This window comes from Chrysemys picta, chromosome 20 (assembly GCF_011386835.1).
Source record: "Chrysemys picta bellii isolate R12L10 chromosome 20, ASM1138683v2, whole genome shotgun sequence".
Taxonomy (NCBI): Eukaryota; Metazoa; Chordata; order Testudines; family Emydidae; genus Chrysemys; species Chrysemys picta.
In genome coordinates, this window is record NC_088810.1 from 4043969 (window position 1) to 4060300 (window position 16332).

At 55.0% G+C, this 16332-nt stretch overlaps 1 protein-coding gene across 1 annotated transcript; it reads left to right on the forward strand.

The window, feature by feature from the left end:
- Positions 1-4058: 4058 nt before the first annotated feature.
- Positions 4059-15940, forward strand: LOC101937716 (myeloid cell surface antigen CD33-like). The gene is made up of 7 exons (XM_065574465.1): positions 4059-4252; positions 8673-8822; positions 9242-9646; positions 10526-10846; positions 12344-12397; positions 14782-14855; positions 15495-15940. Exons 2-7 carry the CDS (start codon positions 8699-8701, stop codon positions 15603-15605), a joined length of 1089 nt encoding a protein of 362 aa, XP_065430537.1. The 5' UTR covers positions 4059-4252; positions 8673-8698; the 3' UTR covers positions 15606-15940.
- Positions 15941-16332: the final 392 nt, after the last annotated feature.

Sequence of the window (16332 nt, forward strand, 5' to 3'; positions counted from 1 at the left end):
CTGGCTTGGAATGATTCATCCCCTGTTAAATTTTCAAATTTTGTCGCTTGCGCTTGAAGAATTGGCCCACTTAGCGGCATTCCTTTCAGCCTTTCCTGAGCAAACCACGTGTGCGTGGCTTTGTCTATTGTGGGTTTTGCTGAATAGCGCTCAAGATTTTCCTTAAGCCTCACGGCAGAATCGATAATTTTTACAAAGCCATTCAGTTTAGATTTGGTTTTTAGCCATCTTCAGAGAGGAGATTCGTCAATCCCAATATCTTTTGAAACTTTGGCCTGGGTTTCTCCGCTATTTACTTGCTCTATTGCAGCTAGCTTTTCTTCTACTGTGTAGGAACGCTGACACTTGCCCTCTGCCCTCTAGCGTGACAATGACTAAGCGTGCGTGATACGTCTTTACGAGTATTGGTAAAGACGTACAACACGTTTCCGCTCCACACTTCCTGTCGATTTCTATGTCAGTGAGTTCGTGAGCAAATCTGTAGCGCTACATAGCAAGTTCTTGTGCCGTGTGTTAGCAATAGGTGTTAAATAGGTGGCAGTGGGCGGCACGGCGCGACTGCATGTTAAGTGGATTCATGCATAAACGGGTCTGTACTGTACACACACACACACACACACACAGAGTGAGAGAGAGAGCAAGTACAAACAGACAGTGCTCACTCACATACACTGGATATATACATACATTGACTATTATTTTAGGATATATTTAATTATGTTTTATTTCTTGTATTAAACCTATTACACCAGATCTGGGTTGTGTCACAGACTCCCAGTCCCTGGGATCTCTTGGCTCCGTATGGTCCCTGGGAGGACCCCCCTTCAGTGTGACAGCCCTTTTCCGGGTCACACACAGTCTGGGGGTTAAGACCTGGGTCCAGCACCTCCTGGAATGGCACCTCCCCAAGCCTTCAGGCTGCCTCTCTCTCGCTGTGGGCCCCCTCAGGGAGTCTCCTCGCTCTGCACCCCCACAGCCTCCACCCCCAGAGGGAGCAACGCCCCCCGAACTCTACCTTGCAGTGACTCTCAGCCAGCATAACATAGGAGGTTTATTCAATGTCTGAACCCAGCACACGCATTTCTCAGGGCCCTCGGGCCAGGGCACTCTCAGCACCGTACTGTTGGGTCTGACACTGTCAAGATAGCTCAGGCCCCTCTTTGTCCCCAGTCCAGCAGAGTTCACCCACCAGCCCCGCCTCCATGCTTTATCTTTGTTCCTGGGCAAACAGGTCACCTGAATCCCCTCTCTTCCATCCTTTGTTTCCCCAACTGGCTAGAACCGGCTGCCTTCCTGGGCCATCTCTCCTCTGGCCTTTTTCCTCCCATGGGCCAGAACCAACTGGCTCCCAAGATGGGCTGGGCCTCTGGCTTACCGGTTGTTAAGTTCTACATTGTCCAGGTCAATGTCCAGGATCCGGGCTATTTGGTGAGGTCACACGTGGCCCTCTGCAACCACAACCCTCCTCTCCTATCACCTCATTACACAGACAGTTTCCAGGGAAACTGAGGAACAGACAGTATTCATGCAAATCACTAACAAAATCCCCCACTTCTTCACAAGCTGTTTTTAAAATAAAAGTTTCATAAAAACTAATCACAGTATTTTTTTGGGTTTTAGAAAGATTTCTCAGAGATCCTTTCCATTTAAAACTAATGATCACAACACATAGCCCACATTTTTCAATTCCTGCCCCATGTTTTAAAATATTTTCAGGACACTGAAAAAAAAGACATCTGAATTATTTAGATAGATAGATAGATAGATAATGACTGGTAATTAACCCTTGCCCTGCCATATCTGAGAGGACGGTATCAGTCACCTTGATCTCCAGAAATGTAAGATTTTGATCTTGACCTGGCGGGTCCAAGCTTTCCCAGTCAATCACTTTTTTTCCTGCATCTCAACCTGGTAATTCAAAAGACCCGTATAAAACACACGAGTCATATACTGAGCTCAATACAATGCACAAAGATCCCTTAATCAGCACTGAGATGCGGCCACCTCTGGGGTGGAGTGCGGGGGCTCTTTACACAGGGACCCTTGGCAAGCGCTGAGCTGCAGTGACCTCTGGGGTGGGGTGCGGGGGCTGTTTATATAAGGTTCTGTTCCGGGCTGGCACTGAGATGCAGCCACCTCCAAGTAGGGCATCTGTTTAACAGCAACCGATGGAAAACACCCGGGCAGCTAATTTAAAAGAGTCTGAAACCAAATGGGGATTAACCAGAGGCAGAATGTACCATACCAAGCTAGGGGCCGGCCAGACACCGGGGTTCCTGCCCCGGCTCTCACCCAATGACCAGGGGTCTGCCCTGATCCGCATGGATCCAGCGCAGCGAGTTATAACCCACTAGACCCGGAAGCCACAGTCCCAGCAGGAATCTGCCCCGGGCTCTCCCCTTCCGCCACTGGCTGGGGACCTGTGTCCGAGCGGCCGCACCCCACTGTTCAATGGGACCCTCTCCCCTGCTCTCCGCGGCTCTCGCCCAGCCCTGAACTGCGGCCGACCGGCCGGAGGTGGAGCAAACTCACCGACTGGAAACTTACTGTTGTGGAAGATCCGCTCAGCAACCAGCCTCCCAGCACAGCCGCCGGTGCCCACACACAGGGGGCAGAGCTGACGTGCCACTGCCCTGGGTCAGAGCGGGCCAGGGTCTGGCTGGGGTGGGAGACTCAGGAGGGTCCGGCAGGGTCGGCTCTGGCTTTTTTGCCGCCCCAGGCAGAAAAGCCTCCTGCAGCCCCCTGCCCCCCGCCCCCTGCCCCCGGAGCGCGGCAGGGGAGGGCGCCGAGCCTGGACGCAGGCCGCAATCCAGGACCAGCCGGAGCGCCAGGGGGAGGGCGACGAACCTGCCACGACTCCTCTGGCGGCCGGAGCCTCGGGAGGAGGGCAGACAGCCCGGCCGGGGCTCCGCTCTCCCTGGTGGCCAGAGTGCCGGGGGGAGGGCGGCAACCCGGCCGGGGCTCCGCTTTCACCGGCGGAGACCCCAGCCGGGGCTCTGCTCTCCCCAGCGGCCAGAGGACTGGGAGGAGGACGGAGAGTCTGGCCGGGGCTCTGCTCTTGTCAGCGGCCAGAGCGCCGGTGGGAGGGCGGCGAGCCCGGAGCGGTTCCGCTCTCCTTGGGGGCCAGAGCGCTGGGAGGAGGGCGGAGAGCCTGGCCGGGGCTCCGCTCTCCCCGGCGGCCGGAATGCCGGGGGAGGGTGGCGAGCCCACTGCGGCTCTGCTCTACCCGGCGGATGGAGCTGGATCACCCGCTGCCCCCCTCCAGGTGCCACCCTAAGCACAGGCTTGGTGGGCTGGTGCCTGGAGCCGGCCCTGGGGCCCGGCCATCGGGGCTGGTCCCAATGCCCCTAGGGGGTGCTGTGTTTCTTTCAGTTCTAGGTTTCTCCCAAACCCTTGTGTATCTCAACACCGGGCAAGGAGTCCTTGTATAAACAGCCCCCGCGCCCCCCACCCCCCAGAGGCAGCCACATCTCAGCACTGGGAGAGGTCCCTGTGTAAACAGCCCCCCTGAACCAAGACAGATTCAGCTGCATCTCAGCTCTTAAATCGAAGGACGGTGTCTATGGGGGGCCGTGGAATCCAGCTGCTTCTCCTGATCCAGCCGATAACCTGGGTCACATCAAAAGGGATTTCCCCAATTAAGTGACCTGGGACCTGGGAGACGTTTGAGGAACTGAGAGACAGAGAATAAAAGAGACCCTAGAGGGGAAGGACCCCTGGCCCCACTGCCCAGAACCAGCCAGTGCCCCACCCTGGAGCAGATTGGAGCCAGGGCCCCCTACAGGGGAAAGGACCCATGCCCCATTCTCTCTGTCTCCAGCCAGTGCCCCTGCGGTGGGGCAGAAGCAGGATGTCCCTGGGAGCAGGCCTCTGTCTGTGACAATCGCCCGCTTGTGAGATGGCACCGAGATCTCCAGCCACTGGAACCGGCTTCTGCAAGACATTCTAGGGCCAGAATCACACGCTGACTTCCCCTTCCTGTCTTGAAATCTCACATCTTGCCACAGCCCACGCCCTCCCACTCGCCCCCGCTCCGTCCCAGGCAGATCTTCACACGCACCCGGCTCTTCAAATTGGAGTCAGGATTCGCTAGCTGTCCTAACCGGGCACCTGCTGTTCCAGTGCGCTGTTCCCAGACACCCCACCCCAGAGGCGGACGCATCTCAGCTCCGGGTGAGCAACCTCTGGACAGTGTCGCTGTGTGGCTGTTCCCCAGCTGCCCCGCCTGGAGGTGGCTGCATCTCAGCTCGGGGTGAGTGATTAGCATCTGCAGCATGTACAATAGGATAAGAGATGTGAGCTGCTAGTGTTCAAATATTAAAAGCAGTAATGAAGGGATAGAGCTGGGACAGGTGGCTGGGAGTCAGGACTCCTGGGCTCTATCCCAGCTCTGGGAGCAGAGTGGGGTGTAGAGGGGCTCAGAGCCAGAAATGCTGGGATTTAATTCCAACCCCACAAGCAATATGCAGCCTGCCCCTGTTGCAGGGAAGCCACGTGCAGGGCCAGCCAGAAGGCGGGGAAGTCGGCAGGATGCTGGTGCTGGGGTTCCTGAGAGAGCATCTCCCCCCAAACCCCTCCTGTCTGCACCCACTTCTACTTTCACATTCCTGTGCATGCCGCTTCCCCAGGCTCCGAGTCACAAACCCTGGGGAACCCGGGCTGCAGGGTCGCAGACCCAGTCTCCGTGCCCCCCTCTGCAGGTCTAGGGGTGAGTGGAACTAGGGTGGTGGAGGGAGCTGGATGGTCTGTGGCGACTGGCATGCCCCTCAATCCCTACCCACAGCCCTTTGCGATCCCAGCCCTCGCTCCCTGCCCCCACAGCTCTGAGGGTGCCCTCCAGCCCAAGCAGTGTCCCGCCACAGGGCTCCCTGACCAAGGGGACCACACTGGAGGTGTTGGCTCTGGGGGCCACGTACAGCAGGGGGTTCCCCAGCTCTCATCTCTCAGCCTCCTTCCTGAGAACACCTGAGGGCAGCAGAGGGATGGTGGGAAATGGAACTGCTGGGGGTTTCCCCTTCCCCATATGGATAATTTTGGGCAGCAAGGAGGGCAGATACCCCAGGTTGAGCACATATGTGCAAACTTCTCACCCATAGTCCAACTGCGCTCACTCCATTGCCCCCTATGGAGTTGGGTCAGCACAAAGTGTGGGGAGTTTGGCCCCCCCCAGGGATGGGGATGGAGTCTGGATCTCTCAGGGCTGGCCCCTTCCCCTCGGGCTACCGGGCCCGTCCCACCCTGCTCTGGCAGGGGATGGTGCATGGGCCTTGGGGGAATCCAAGGTGAGACCCACCCAGCTCACTGCAGTGGATGGGGTAGGGGCAGGCAGAAGTGAGAGGCCCATCCAATTTAACAGGAAAAGATGGGGGGGGAGGTGTGAGTGGCCCAATTCCCATGTGAGGAGGGGAACGTAGGGAGTGGTCCCTACCATTCTCACCAGAATGAAGAGGATGGAGGATCCATAACACTGACAAGGAGGAAAGTTCCAGCTGTAGAAGGAGGAGGGTGGAGCAGGGGAGTGGGGAAGGCAGCTGTGGGGCAGGGAGAGCAGCATTAGCGCCCCACCCTGTCTGCAGAGGGGGGAGCCATGAGCTCTCTGCAGCATCCCCACCCCAGGGATGATTTACCCACATCCACTTCCACTGGGTCCCTGCAGAACCAGCCCCTCACCGTGTGGCGGTGACACCATCACTGCAGGAAGGGGGGGGTACAGAGCTAACGGGCTGCAAAGAACGGGGTGTTTGGAGGCAAAGAACACATCTGTGGATTTTAAAAGCCAGTTTCAGGATTTTGAAACCTTTTTCAGACAAGCACATGATTCTTAGAGGAAATCTCAGGATTTGTTAGTGAATTTCGGAAGCGGGGGGTTGCCTATGTCATGACATTCACATTAAATCTCGGGATTCTTTAGCAAATCCTGGAATCACAGATCCACAGGTGAGAAGGGACCTCAGGGGTCACCTAGTACAACTCCTGCCAGGGTGTAGGATTGGTCGGGTCTAACCCGTTCAAGACAGATGCTGTCCAGCCTCCTCTCGAAATCCTCCAGGGAAGGAGCTTTCATGACCTCCATGTGTGTCTGGTCCATTGTCCGACTGCTCACACAGCTGGGGAGGTTTCTATGAGATTTAATCTCAGTTGACAATACTGTAGTTTGAACCTGTTGCCCCTCATCCTGCTCTGTGGGGCGAGAGAGAACAATCTTCTTGATGGCAGCCTTTCCAGTATTTGCAAACTGCGATAATGTCCCCTCCCACCCTGCCAATCTCCTTTCCAAACTAACCATGCCAAGTTCTTTCTAGCTGTTCCCCTACGGCTTCCATACCACCCCTTTCATCATCTTTATCCCTCGCCTCTGGACCTTTTCCAGTTTCTCTACATCCTTTCTATACATTGATGGCCAAAACTGGACACAGTCTCCAGCTGAGGCACAGAGTGGTACTGTCACCTCCCGTGACTTGCATGCTCTGCCTCTGTTCATGCAACCTGAAATTGCATTTGTTTTTTTGCAACAGCATCGCATTGCTGACTCATGTCATGGCTGTGATCCGCCACAACTCCCAGCTCCTTCTCAGCAGTGCTGCTGCCAGGCCAGTTCTTCCCCATCCTGTATTTGTGCATTTGTGTTTTCGTCCCTTAAAGGAGCACCTTCCATTTCTCCTTCATGAATTTCATTGTGTCGTCTACAGCCCAATTCTCCAATTATCAATATTCCTCTGAATTTTAGCTCCATCTTCCAAAGTGTTGGCAACCCCCACTAGCTTTGTGTCATCTGCAGATTTGATCAGTCTGCTCCCTAGTCCTACATCCACATCACTGATAAAGATGTTAAACAACACGGGACCCAGAACAGATCCCTGTGGAGCCCCACTTGAGACGTCCCTCCAATCCCATGTCATTCCATTAACAGTTACTTCTTGTTTGTGGTTGTTTCACCAGTTCTGTATCCACTTAATAGTAGTTCCACCGAGCCCACATTTCTCCATAAAAATGGCCATACTGGGTGAGACCAAAGGATAATCTAGCTCAGTATCCTGTCTTCCGACAGTGGCCAATGCCAGGTGCCCCAGAGGGAATGAACAGAACAGGGAATCAACAAGTGATCCATCACCTGTCGCCCATTTTATAGACCTCTATCACAGCCCCCCTTAGTCGTCTCTTTTCCAAGCTGAACAGTCCCAGTTTTATTAATCTCTCCTTTTATGAAAGCTGTTCCACACCCATAATCATTTTTGTTGCGCTGTTCTGAGCCTTTTCCAATTCCAGTTTGCGATGGGGCCACCAGAACTGCATGCAGTATTCAAGATGTGAGTGTACCATGGATTCATATAGAGGCAATATGATATTTTCTGTCTTATTATCTATCCCTTTCTTAATGAGTTTTGATGACCACTGCACATTAAATGGATTTTTTCAGAGAACTATCCAGAGTGACTCTCAGAACTCTTCCTTGAGCAGTATCAGCTAATTTGTACCCCATCACTTTATATGTATTGCTGGGATTATGTTCCCCAATGTGCATAACTTTGCATTTATTAACATTGAATTTCATCTGCCATTTTCTTATCCAGTGACCCAGTTTTGTAAGATCCCTTTGTAGCTCATCGCAGTCAGCTTTGAACTTAACTCTCTTGAGTAGTTTTGTATCATCTGCAAATTTTTCCACCTCACTGTTACCCCTTTTTTTTAGATCATTTATGGACATGTTGAACAGCACTGGTCCACATACAGAACGCTGGTGGACACCACTATTTACCTCTCTGCACTCTGAAAATTAGCCATTTATTACTACCCTTTTAACCAATTACTGATCCAGGAGAGGACCTGCCTACTTATCCCATGACACCTTACCTTGCTTAAAAGCCTTTTGGGCTTTTGTCAAAGGCTTTCTGAAAACCTACGTAAATGGACTAGGTCACCCTTGTTCACATGCTGTTGACTCCCTCCAAAAATTCTAGTAGTTTGGCGAGCCATGATTTCCCCTTACAAAACTGGAGATTTTATACATTGCTCTAGTCGCTTTCCATCTGTTGAGGTCAGGCTGACTGGCCTATAGTTCCCCGGCTCCTCCTTTTTCCCTTTTTAAAGATGGCCACTCTGTTAGCCCTTCTCCTGTTTTCTGAGACCTCTCCTGGCATCCATGAGTTTGCAAATATTATTGCCAGTGGCTCCAAGATTTCTTCGACTAATTCCTTCAGCACCCTGGGTTGAACAGCTTCCCGCCCCACTGATCTGAATTCATTCATATCGGTCAGAACATCTCAGATGTGTTCTTTACTTTTCCCGATTTGCAGCCTTTCCCCTTTGTTGTCTGTGGTAACTTCACAGGTCGCTCGCTCACATGTTGTTTTTTGTGGGAAGACTGAAGCAAAGCAGACACGGAGCAGCGCTGCCTTCCCACCATCTTCTGTCACCAGCTTGGGATTTTCTGGCCGATCTCATGATTCTTAGAGAAAATCTCAGTTTTTTTCACCAATTTAAGGATTTTTTTAGCCCACAATCTCCCAGGAAAGTCTGGTGATTTGGGGTTTTCTGGGTTGGGGGGTCACTGAACTGCCAGCAGCCCCAGATCAGCCCCCTGCAGAGCCCAGCAGTACTGATGGTCCCCCAGGCAGATCTGCATCTCCACACAGCCTCTGCTCTCACACTTCTCACCCCCCTTCTGTCTCTAGGTCTGTCCCAGCCGGACGCCCCAGCCATGGGCAGAGCCCTCCTGCCACAGCATGATGCCGGGGAAAGGGAGCTCCCGCCTCAGAGCCCCCTCTGGAGAGCTGGGGGTCCTGCCACACTGAGGGTCCTGATCCTCGCCCTGCTCTGGAGGGGTAAGTAAGCAGCTGCTGGAGCCCCAGTGCAGGGGGAAGGGCAGAAACTGCATTAAGCAGGGCCAGGTCTGTCCCAGAATGTGAAAGGGAGACTGGCCAGAGGGGGAGGGGAGCCCAGTGCCCCAGTGTGGTGCTAGGGGGGCACTGAGCGACAGGGAGCTGACAGGAGGCTCCATTTAGGGAGGAATGAAAACTAAATGAAGTGAGAATTGGTAAAGGACCGAGGGCTGGGATCACATGGGGCTGTCAGTCGGGAGTGAGGGGCACTGATAGACCTCGAGGGGCAGTTGATCTCAGGGCTGGGCTCATAGGGGGCTGCAGGTTGGGAGTGAGGGGAACCGGCAGGGCTGGGGGGTGCCGCTCAGGGTTGGTCTCTGCTCTCTATGGGTCCTACTTCCATCCCTCCCCGTCCCCTGCAGGGTCCCTGTCCCAGCCACCTGGATTTACCCTGGCGGTGCCGCAGTCGGTGTCCGTGCAGGAGGGTCTCTGTGTTTTCATCTCCTGCACCTTCACATACCCAGCCTCGTACGACACCGACAATCCCTCGGCCCAGCTATACGTACAATGGTACAAGGAGCCTGCTACTGTGGGCCAGGATAGTCCTGCGGCCAGCAGTGTCCGCAGCGTGAAGGTGTCGCAGGAGACCCAGGGCCGGTTCCGGCTGACGGGGGATCCAGCACATGGCGACTGCTCCCTGCAAATCAGTGATGCCCGATGGACGGATGCGGGGAGATATTTCCTTTACGTCGAGAAAGGCATGTTTGAACACACTTACCGCTCCAATTCCGATGGCACAGACCCTGCGCTCACGATCTCTGTGCCAGGTAAGAGCAGCCGCAGTCACTGCTTGTGAGGGTTCCCCCCCCCCGCTGTGAACTCTGGGGTACAGATGTGGGGACCAGCAGGAAACACCCTTAAGCTTATATTCTACCAGCTTAGGTTAAAAACTTCCCCAAGGCACAAATTCCTTCCCTTGTCCTTGGACGGTATTGCTGTCACCACCACGTGATTTATAGAGAAATTCAGGGCAGGCAAACTTGGAATCCCTATCCCCCAAATATCCCCCCAAGGCCCTTCACCCTCTTTTCTGCGGAGGCTTGAGAACAATATACCAACCAATTGGTGAGCAATGTGAGCACAGACCAGACACTTTTTAAAACACAGAGGATTCCCCTCTGGGTCAGCGTCACAGTTACAAAAACAGGAATCAAACTACATCTGTAGCATAGGACAATTCACAATCTAAAACAAAAGATAATCTAACACCTTTCCCTGCCTACTTACAATTTCTGTGGGTTTAGATCTATTATTCCAGGTATATTTGCAGGAGATGTTGTACCTGCTTGGTCTGTCCCTACGTCCAAGGAGGGAACAACAAAGAGACAGGAACAAACAAATCCTCCCCCCACCCCCACAGATTTGAAAGTATCTTCTTTCCTCATTGGTCCTTCTCGTAAAGTGCCAACTAGGTTATTTGAGCGGATTAATCCCTTACAGGGAAGGTGATTTAGTACTGCTGCCAAAGAGGGATTTTATGCTACTACGTACAGAAAGTTGTTACTCTTCCCTCTATATTTATGAAACCGCTCATCAGCCCCCCTGAGCCAGCCAGTCCCCGTCCTGTGGCCGGATCGGACCCAGCGCCCCTAAAGGGCAAACGCCCCATGTCCCCGAGTGATTCTCTCCCCTCTCCCCATGTCCAGGGCTGACGGAGGAGCCAGAGATCCAGATCTCGCTGGCGCAGGGGCTGCCAGAGACGTTGCTGGCCGGGGAGCCGGTGACTGTGATCTGCACAGCTCCTGGGCGCTGCTCCGGGTCCCCTCCGCAAGTCACCTGGACGGGGCCGTTCATTGACACAGCTCGGAATGTCTCAGCCCAGCTGGCCAACGGCACCTGGGCCCACAGCTCCGAGCTCAGCTTCACGCCTGGCCTGGGAGACAATGGCAAAGAGCTCATCTGCACCGTCACCTACAGCCCACCACGGGGACCTTCCACCAGCAGAACCATCCGGCTCCACGTAGGCTGTGAGTGACCCACCCAGCACCTCCATGCCGTCCCCAAACTCCCTATGCTGGGATCCCCACCCCTGGGTTCCCCAGCCCTGCTCTCCAGCCCCTCCCCAAACTCAATCCTGTGCTGGGATACGCACCCTCAGCCAATTCTACTCCAGGTTCCTTCCCTCCACACCTTGGAGCCCTTCTCCCTTGGGATCTTCACCCCTTCTTGTCCCCATTGGTTATGGCTCCCCTCTATACCTCTGACCTGCCCTACCTCCAGAATCGACCTGTGCTGTGATCCACACACACCCTTTGCAATCTCCCCTTGTTGGGATTTCCCCTCACAAGAGCCACCCCAGTTCTCCCTGAGATCCCACCAGGCTGTCCCACCATGTCTCCTCCCCCCCTCCCCTTTCTGCCAGGCTCGGTGGGTGATTTATATGGGGCAGAGCATTAATGGGACCGAGCCACCATCCAGACTAAACATGCTCCGGGCTCGGTGCCCAGAGACCTCTGCCCGCCCTGCCCCAGGGAAACCCCCGTTAAACGGCCTTTGACCCTCGCGCTGCAGATCCAGGCCAGAGGGGAAATCAGCGGCTGCCTTTGCAAGGTGAAGGATCAAATCAGGCATCAGTGTAAGGATGGCCCTTGTTCCCTTCAGCCGGAGGGAGATTTAGAAGGAACCCACCCCCCAGTCCTCCGGCCGTGTCTGAGCACAGACCTCGGAGGAAACGTCCACGCTGCAATGAAAGACCCGCAGCCAGAGCCCCCGAGCCCGACCCAACGGACCCAGGCTCTGAGGCTCGGCGCCGTCGGGCTTTGAGGGCAGCGTGGACAGACCCTGCCAGGCCTGGCCAGCCAGTATCAGCGTCCGGCTGTTCTGCGTGTTACTTTTAGCCACTGCTCTGGGTGCAGCTGGGCTGCAAAACATCCAGTCCTGACCAGCTAAGCCAGAGGGTGAAAGGAGAGGGCTGCAGAGAGATGAACGGAGGGGGGAAAGGAAAGGACCCATGAGGGACATGTCTGATGTCCCTGGTGGTGGCTGGGTCTGGGGTGGGGGTGAGAATGGGGTTACGTAGACCCCTGGCTCTGTCCCACCCTGGGGAGGACACGTTTGGGGAGCAGGACGCTCAATGCCCAGGCGCCCGGCAGACATTGGCGCTGGTGACGCTCGCTCAAGTACCCAGGCTGAAGCAGCCTGTCCCCTCTTTAGTGACTGTCAATTAAGCCCAATTTTGACCAACCAGTTTTGGTCTCTTATGTTTCCATTTCCCACGGTTCTGGTTCCCTGGCACAGCCCTAACCCAGCCTCTGGGTTCCTTCGGTCGCCTCTTGGGTCAGCCCCAGTCGGGTCTGTCGCTTCCCTTCCACGCCCATGTCTCTTGTGTCCCTTCAGGAACTTTCCCGTCCCCCAGCTGAGCTCACAGCGAGGGGCCATGTCTAGGCTCAGAGACCACTAGGGACACCCTCCCCCCCCGGTGCTGTCTAGTCCCCCTCATGCCCCCTGTCTGGTTTGTGTTACAGACCTGACTGGGCCCCCCAACACCACTGGGAACCTGACCAGGAACGGACGCCCCGGTGAGAGGCCGCGCTGCGAGCCCCGGGAATAACCGAGCGCCTCCTAGTCACGCTCTGCCCGCGCTCAGGGCCAGGCGCCAGGCTCAGCCGGGCCAGGCTCATGGGTGGTGGATATCACAGGCCAGGAGAGGCTGAGCTGCCCCAAACAGCCCTACGTGGCCCCGCCCATGCTCCACCCCCAGGTCCCCTCCTGCTCACTGCCCTAGCTGTTCTCCCTTGGCAGCGTTGGGTCTGGGGCTAGGGATAGAGGGGGCTGGCCTGCGGCCCGGGACTCCAGGAGGCTAGTGCCACGCCTCCCTCCCGTCCAGTGTTCTGGGGCCGGGGTGCTCGGGTGGTCCAGGTCTGACTTGCGGGGGGGCAGAGGCCACGGTGGGGGGGCTCTGGGCTCCAGTGGGGGTGTGACCTCTGGCAGAAGGGGCGGGGCCAGAGGCTAGCCTCTCTGAGCTGGTAGTTCATATGTCGCCCATGGCCAGACTAGTCTATGCCCGGAGGGGAGAGCCCAAGGAAGCCTCAGGGCTGTAGGGAGGATGGTGGGAGGTTCGGCCCGGTTCCCTCTGTCTCCAGCCCGCGGGGCGGCACTAGGGGGCGCTGGGCAGTGGGGAGGAGATGTGTTAGGGACCGATCTGTGTGACAGAGACCTGCTGCCATGGAAAGGTACCGAGATTGTGCACCCACCTAAGAGCTGGCTCCGTCCCCACGCTGGGTGAGGGGTGCCTGTATAGCCACCGGTGCTGTCCAGCCACCCTGATCCACCCTGTCTGGGTTGTGTTACAGACCTGACCAGGCACCCCAACATCACGGAGAACCTGACAAGGAACGGAGGCTCCAGTGAGGGGACGCGCTGCGAACCCCGGGAATCAGCGAGTGCCTCCTAGTCATGCTCTGCCCGCGCTCAGGGCCAGGCACCAGGCTCAGCAGGGCTGGGCTGGGCCGTGCCCAGTGGGGAGAGCCCGAGGGATGCCATAGGACTGTAGGGAGGGTGGTGGGGGGAGTAGGCCCGGTTCCCTCAGTCTCCAGTCCCTGGGGTGGCATTAAGGGGGCGCTGGGCAGTGGGGATGAGATGGGTCAGGGACCGATCTCTGCGACAGAGACCTGCTGCTATGGAAAGTCACCAAGATTGTGCTCCAACTCCAGAGCTGCATACGTCTCCACACTGGCCGAGGGCCAGGGAGGGGACGGGCTCCTGGAGATGCCGAATCTCAGCCGAGGGGACGCTGGGGAGTATCGGTGCTGGGCAAAGAATTCCTATGGGTCGGCCAGCCGGGCCCTGCATGTGCACGTGCAGTTAAAGGGCTAGGTGGCGCTGTGCCAAACGGAGCAGGGCAGGGCATCAGTGGGGCGTGCTGTGCTGCTGGGAGTGGGGTGGAGAGTTAGTGGGGGGCACTGTGCTGGGGAGATTGGGGAGAGGCTCACAGCTCATGGCCCGGGACGGTGATTCCCTGCGGTTTCTCTGCTCCGTCACGAGCTGGATGAGGGGGGCTGAGCCTTCGAGAGTGCCCTCCCTGCGGGGAGAATCAGCTGGGACTGGAGCTTCCCAAGCGATGGCCCAGGACGGGCGGCTGTACGTGTGCTGTGCTCAGAGAGAGGAGAGCTGTACCCTGGGGATGTTCCAGCTGCTCATTGAGTGTTAGTGAGGTTAACCTATGGAACTCCCTGTCACAGATGTGAGTGGGGTTAACCCGGGAAACTCCCTGCCCCAGGGTTTCTCTCTCTGACTATTAATTTGTTGCTGTGTTTCCTGCGCTCCCCAGACAGCCCCCGGACGGGGACTGGACTGAACTCGTCCTGCCAGCGCCAGGGGCCCAGCATCAGCTGCAGCTGCTCCCTGTGCTCGCACCCCCTGCCCTGGCTCCAGTGGCAAGTGGACGGGGAGCCCCTGGCTGTGAAGGGCTCATGGGGGACCCTGCAGGTCAGCTCCTGGGTCCAGGGGCATGAGGCCATCAGCACCCTGAGCTGGAAGAGGAGTGGGGATGGGGGGCTGGTTGGCTTGGGGCAGGGTTTGCAGGGATCTATGCCAGACTGTCAACTTCTTCTAGCTCCATCAGGTGGCCTCACATTTATCGAAATCAGCTTCAAACTCGTCTTCGTGGCGACTGGATTCTTCCTGGCCTATTACCTCACCCTGCTCTATTACAGACGGTAACTCAGCTACCGACCCACCCACAAAGTTCCTACGCACCCATCTACCCACCCACCCATATACCTACCCACCAATCTACCCACCTACCTATCTTCTATCCACCCACCCACCCAACTGTGTACCTACCCACCTGTCTATGCATCTATTCATCCCCATACAACCATTCATCATCCATTCATCTATCTATCTGTCCCGACTGCCAGCCACTTACATACCCCAGAATCTCTCTCTCTTTCTGTCTCAGGACACCCTGCTGCTCTCGTGGAAGCAGAAGGAAGGACAGACCAAGGGTCAGGGAATCCATGGTGCCCGAGTCCGGTGTGTAGATCAAGCTGTTCCTCAGCCACCTAAGAGCCGACAAGGAATTAGAAACTCAAGGGACTGAGGAAACAGAGAATGAGACCTCAGCTGGGGGCACTGCCACACACGTTGCCTCCCACGGTGTTTAATTTGTATTGAAAGAGATGCCAGAGCTCAGCTGTGGCTTAAATTAAGCCCTGGCAGGGTGGCCTGATACTGGCAGGTGCTGGCCAGGCACCCAGCTCTGAAGGCAACGCCACCACCAGGAGCAGCGCAGAAGTCAGGGGGACCTGGCACATGGGGTATTACCATCCTCCTGAGCTGCTACTGCGGCTTGTGGTGCCTGATGCTCGGCATGTGGCTCAAGGATTCACACCATCACATGTGGGCTGCATCTCGCCAGAGCCCACAGCCTCCTGGAGCCCTCTGGCCACTCCTGGCTACCCCAGGGCGGGGCACCAGTTCAGATTTGGGGTGGGGGAGGAAACTTTAACCATGATTCCAGGAATACTTAGGCACCTGAAAACTCTCGGGGCTTTGCAGATAATAACTTAGGGATTAGCTGACAGGAGCATTGTATTTAACTGTTATGTAAGGAAAATAAAATATATACAAAAGACAATTAAAGCCACATTTAAAGCTTATATGTCAATTTAGAACAATCAGGAGATAATAGCAAGATATTCCCAATCCCAAGCCTTGAGGTGCCAGTTCTGGAGCTTAACGCAGATATCAGTGTGGAAGTTGGAAGAAGAGCCGACATCTTAGTCTTCCGGGAAGAGGAAGAGTCAGGCTAACGCTAACAGCTAATAACGCGAGACTTCCCAGCAGGGCCTGGGCGAGAGGAAAAGAACTGTAAGAGATGCTGGTTTTCAACCTTGTGTTAGATAAGAACGGAACACAGAGTGTAGCAGAAATTGCTGAAGAAAGTAAGGTATCAGGAAGGAATATGTATAAACAAACTGCAGTTGTTGATCATTACTGTATGTCACAAAAGGTATCAATGCTTGCCCTCATTGTTTCTCTTTTGGGAGACCTGCCGCTGTGCATTCTCCCCCTTGCTATATTGCTTGAGAATAAACTGCCTCTGACATGTTGCAACCGACCTCAGAGTGAGAACTCATTTTTCTCCCACATCCGAAACACACGTTTGATACTTCGCACACCATCTTTAGTAGAGAAAATAGAAATAAATAAAATCTGCTCACACAGACACACTGTGTTACTGCCATTATCTCCTCTATTTTAGTCAATTGTTTTTCACTAAAAATGTAATTTTAACTTATGTGATTAAGGGTTTTTTACTTTTTTATTAAGAAAGGGAATTAATTTTTCTAATTATTTTGGCATTTCTGTTTACCGACCACAATCATGTATGTGACTCACTAACATTTGACTCCATCATTGCTATTGGTATCATAGTTGGAACTGCAGTTATTTACATACAAATTTTAAGTTAATTTACAGATATAACTAAAAATACAATTTGAAAATA

Excerpts from the sequence above, each read along its gene's own strand:
- LOC101937716 (XM_065574465.1), top strand. The coding sequence starts at position 8,699 with ATGGGCAGAGCCCTCCTGCCACAGCATGATGCCGGGGAAAGGGAGCTC. Across the intron at positions 8,823-9,241 it reads CCTCGCCCTGCTCTGGAGGG|GGTCCCTGTCCCAGCCACCT; the intron begins GTAAGTAAGCAG and ends CGTCCCCTGCAG. Across the intron at positions 12,398-14,781 it reads GACCAGGAACGGACGCCCCG|GACACCCTGCTGCTCTCGTG; the intron begins GTGAGAGGCCGC and ends TTTCTGTCTCAG.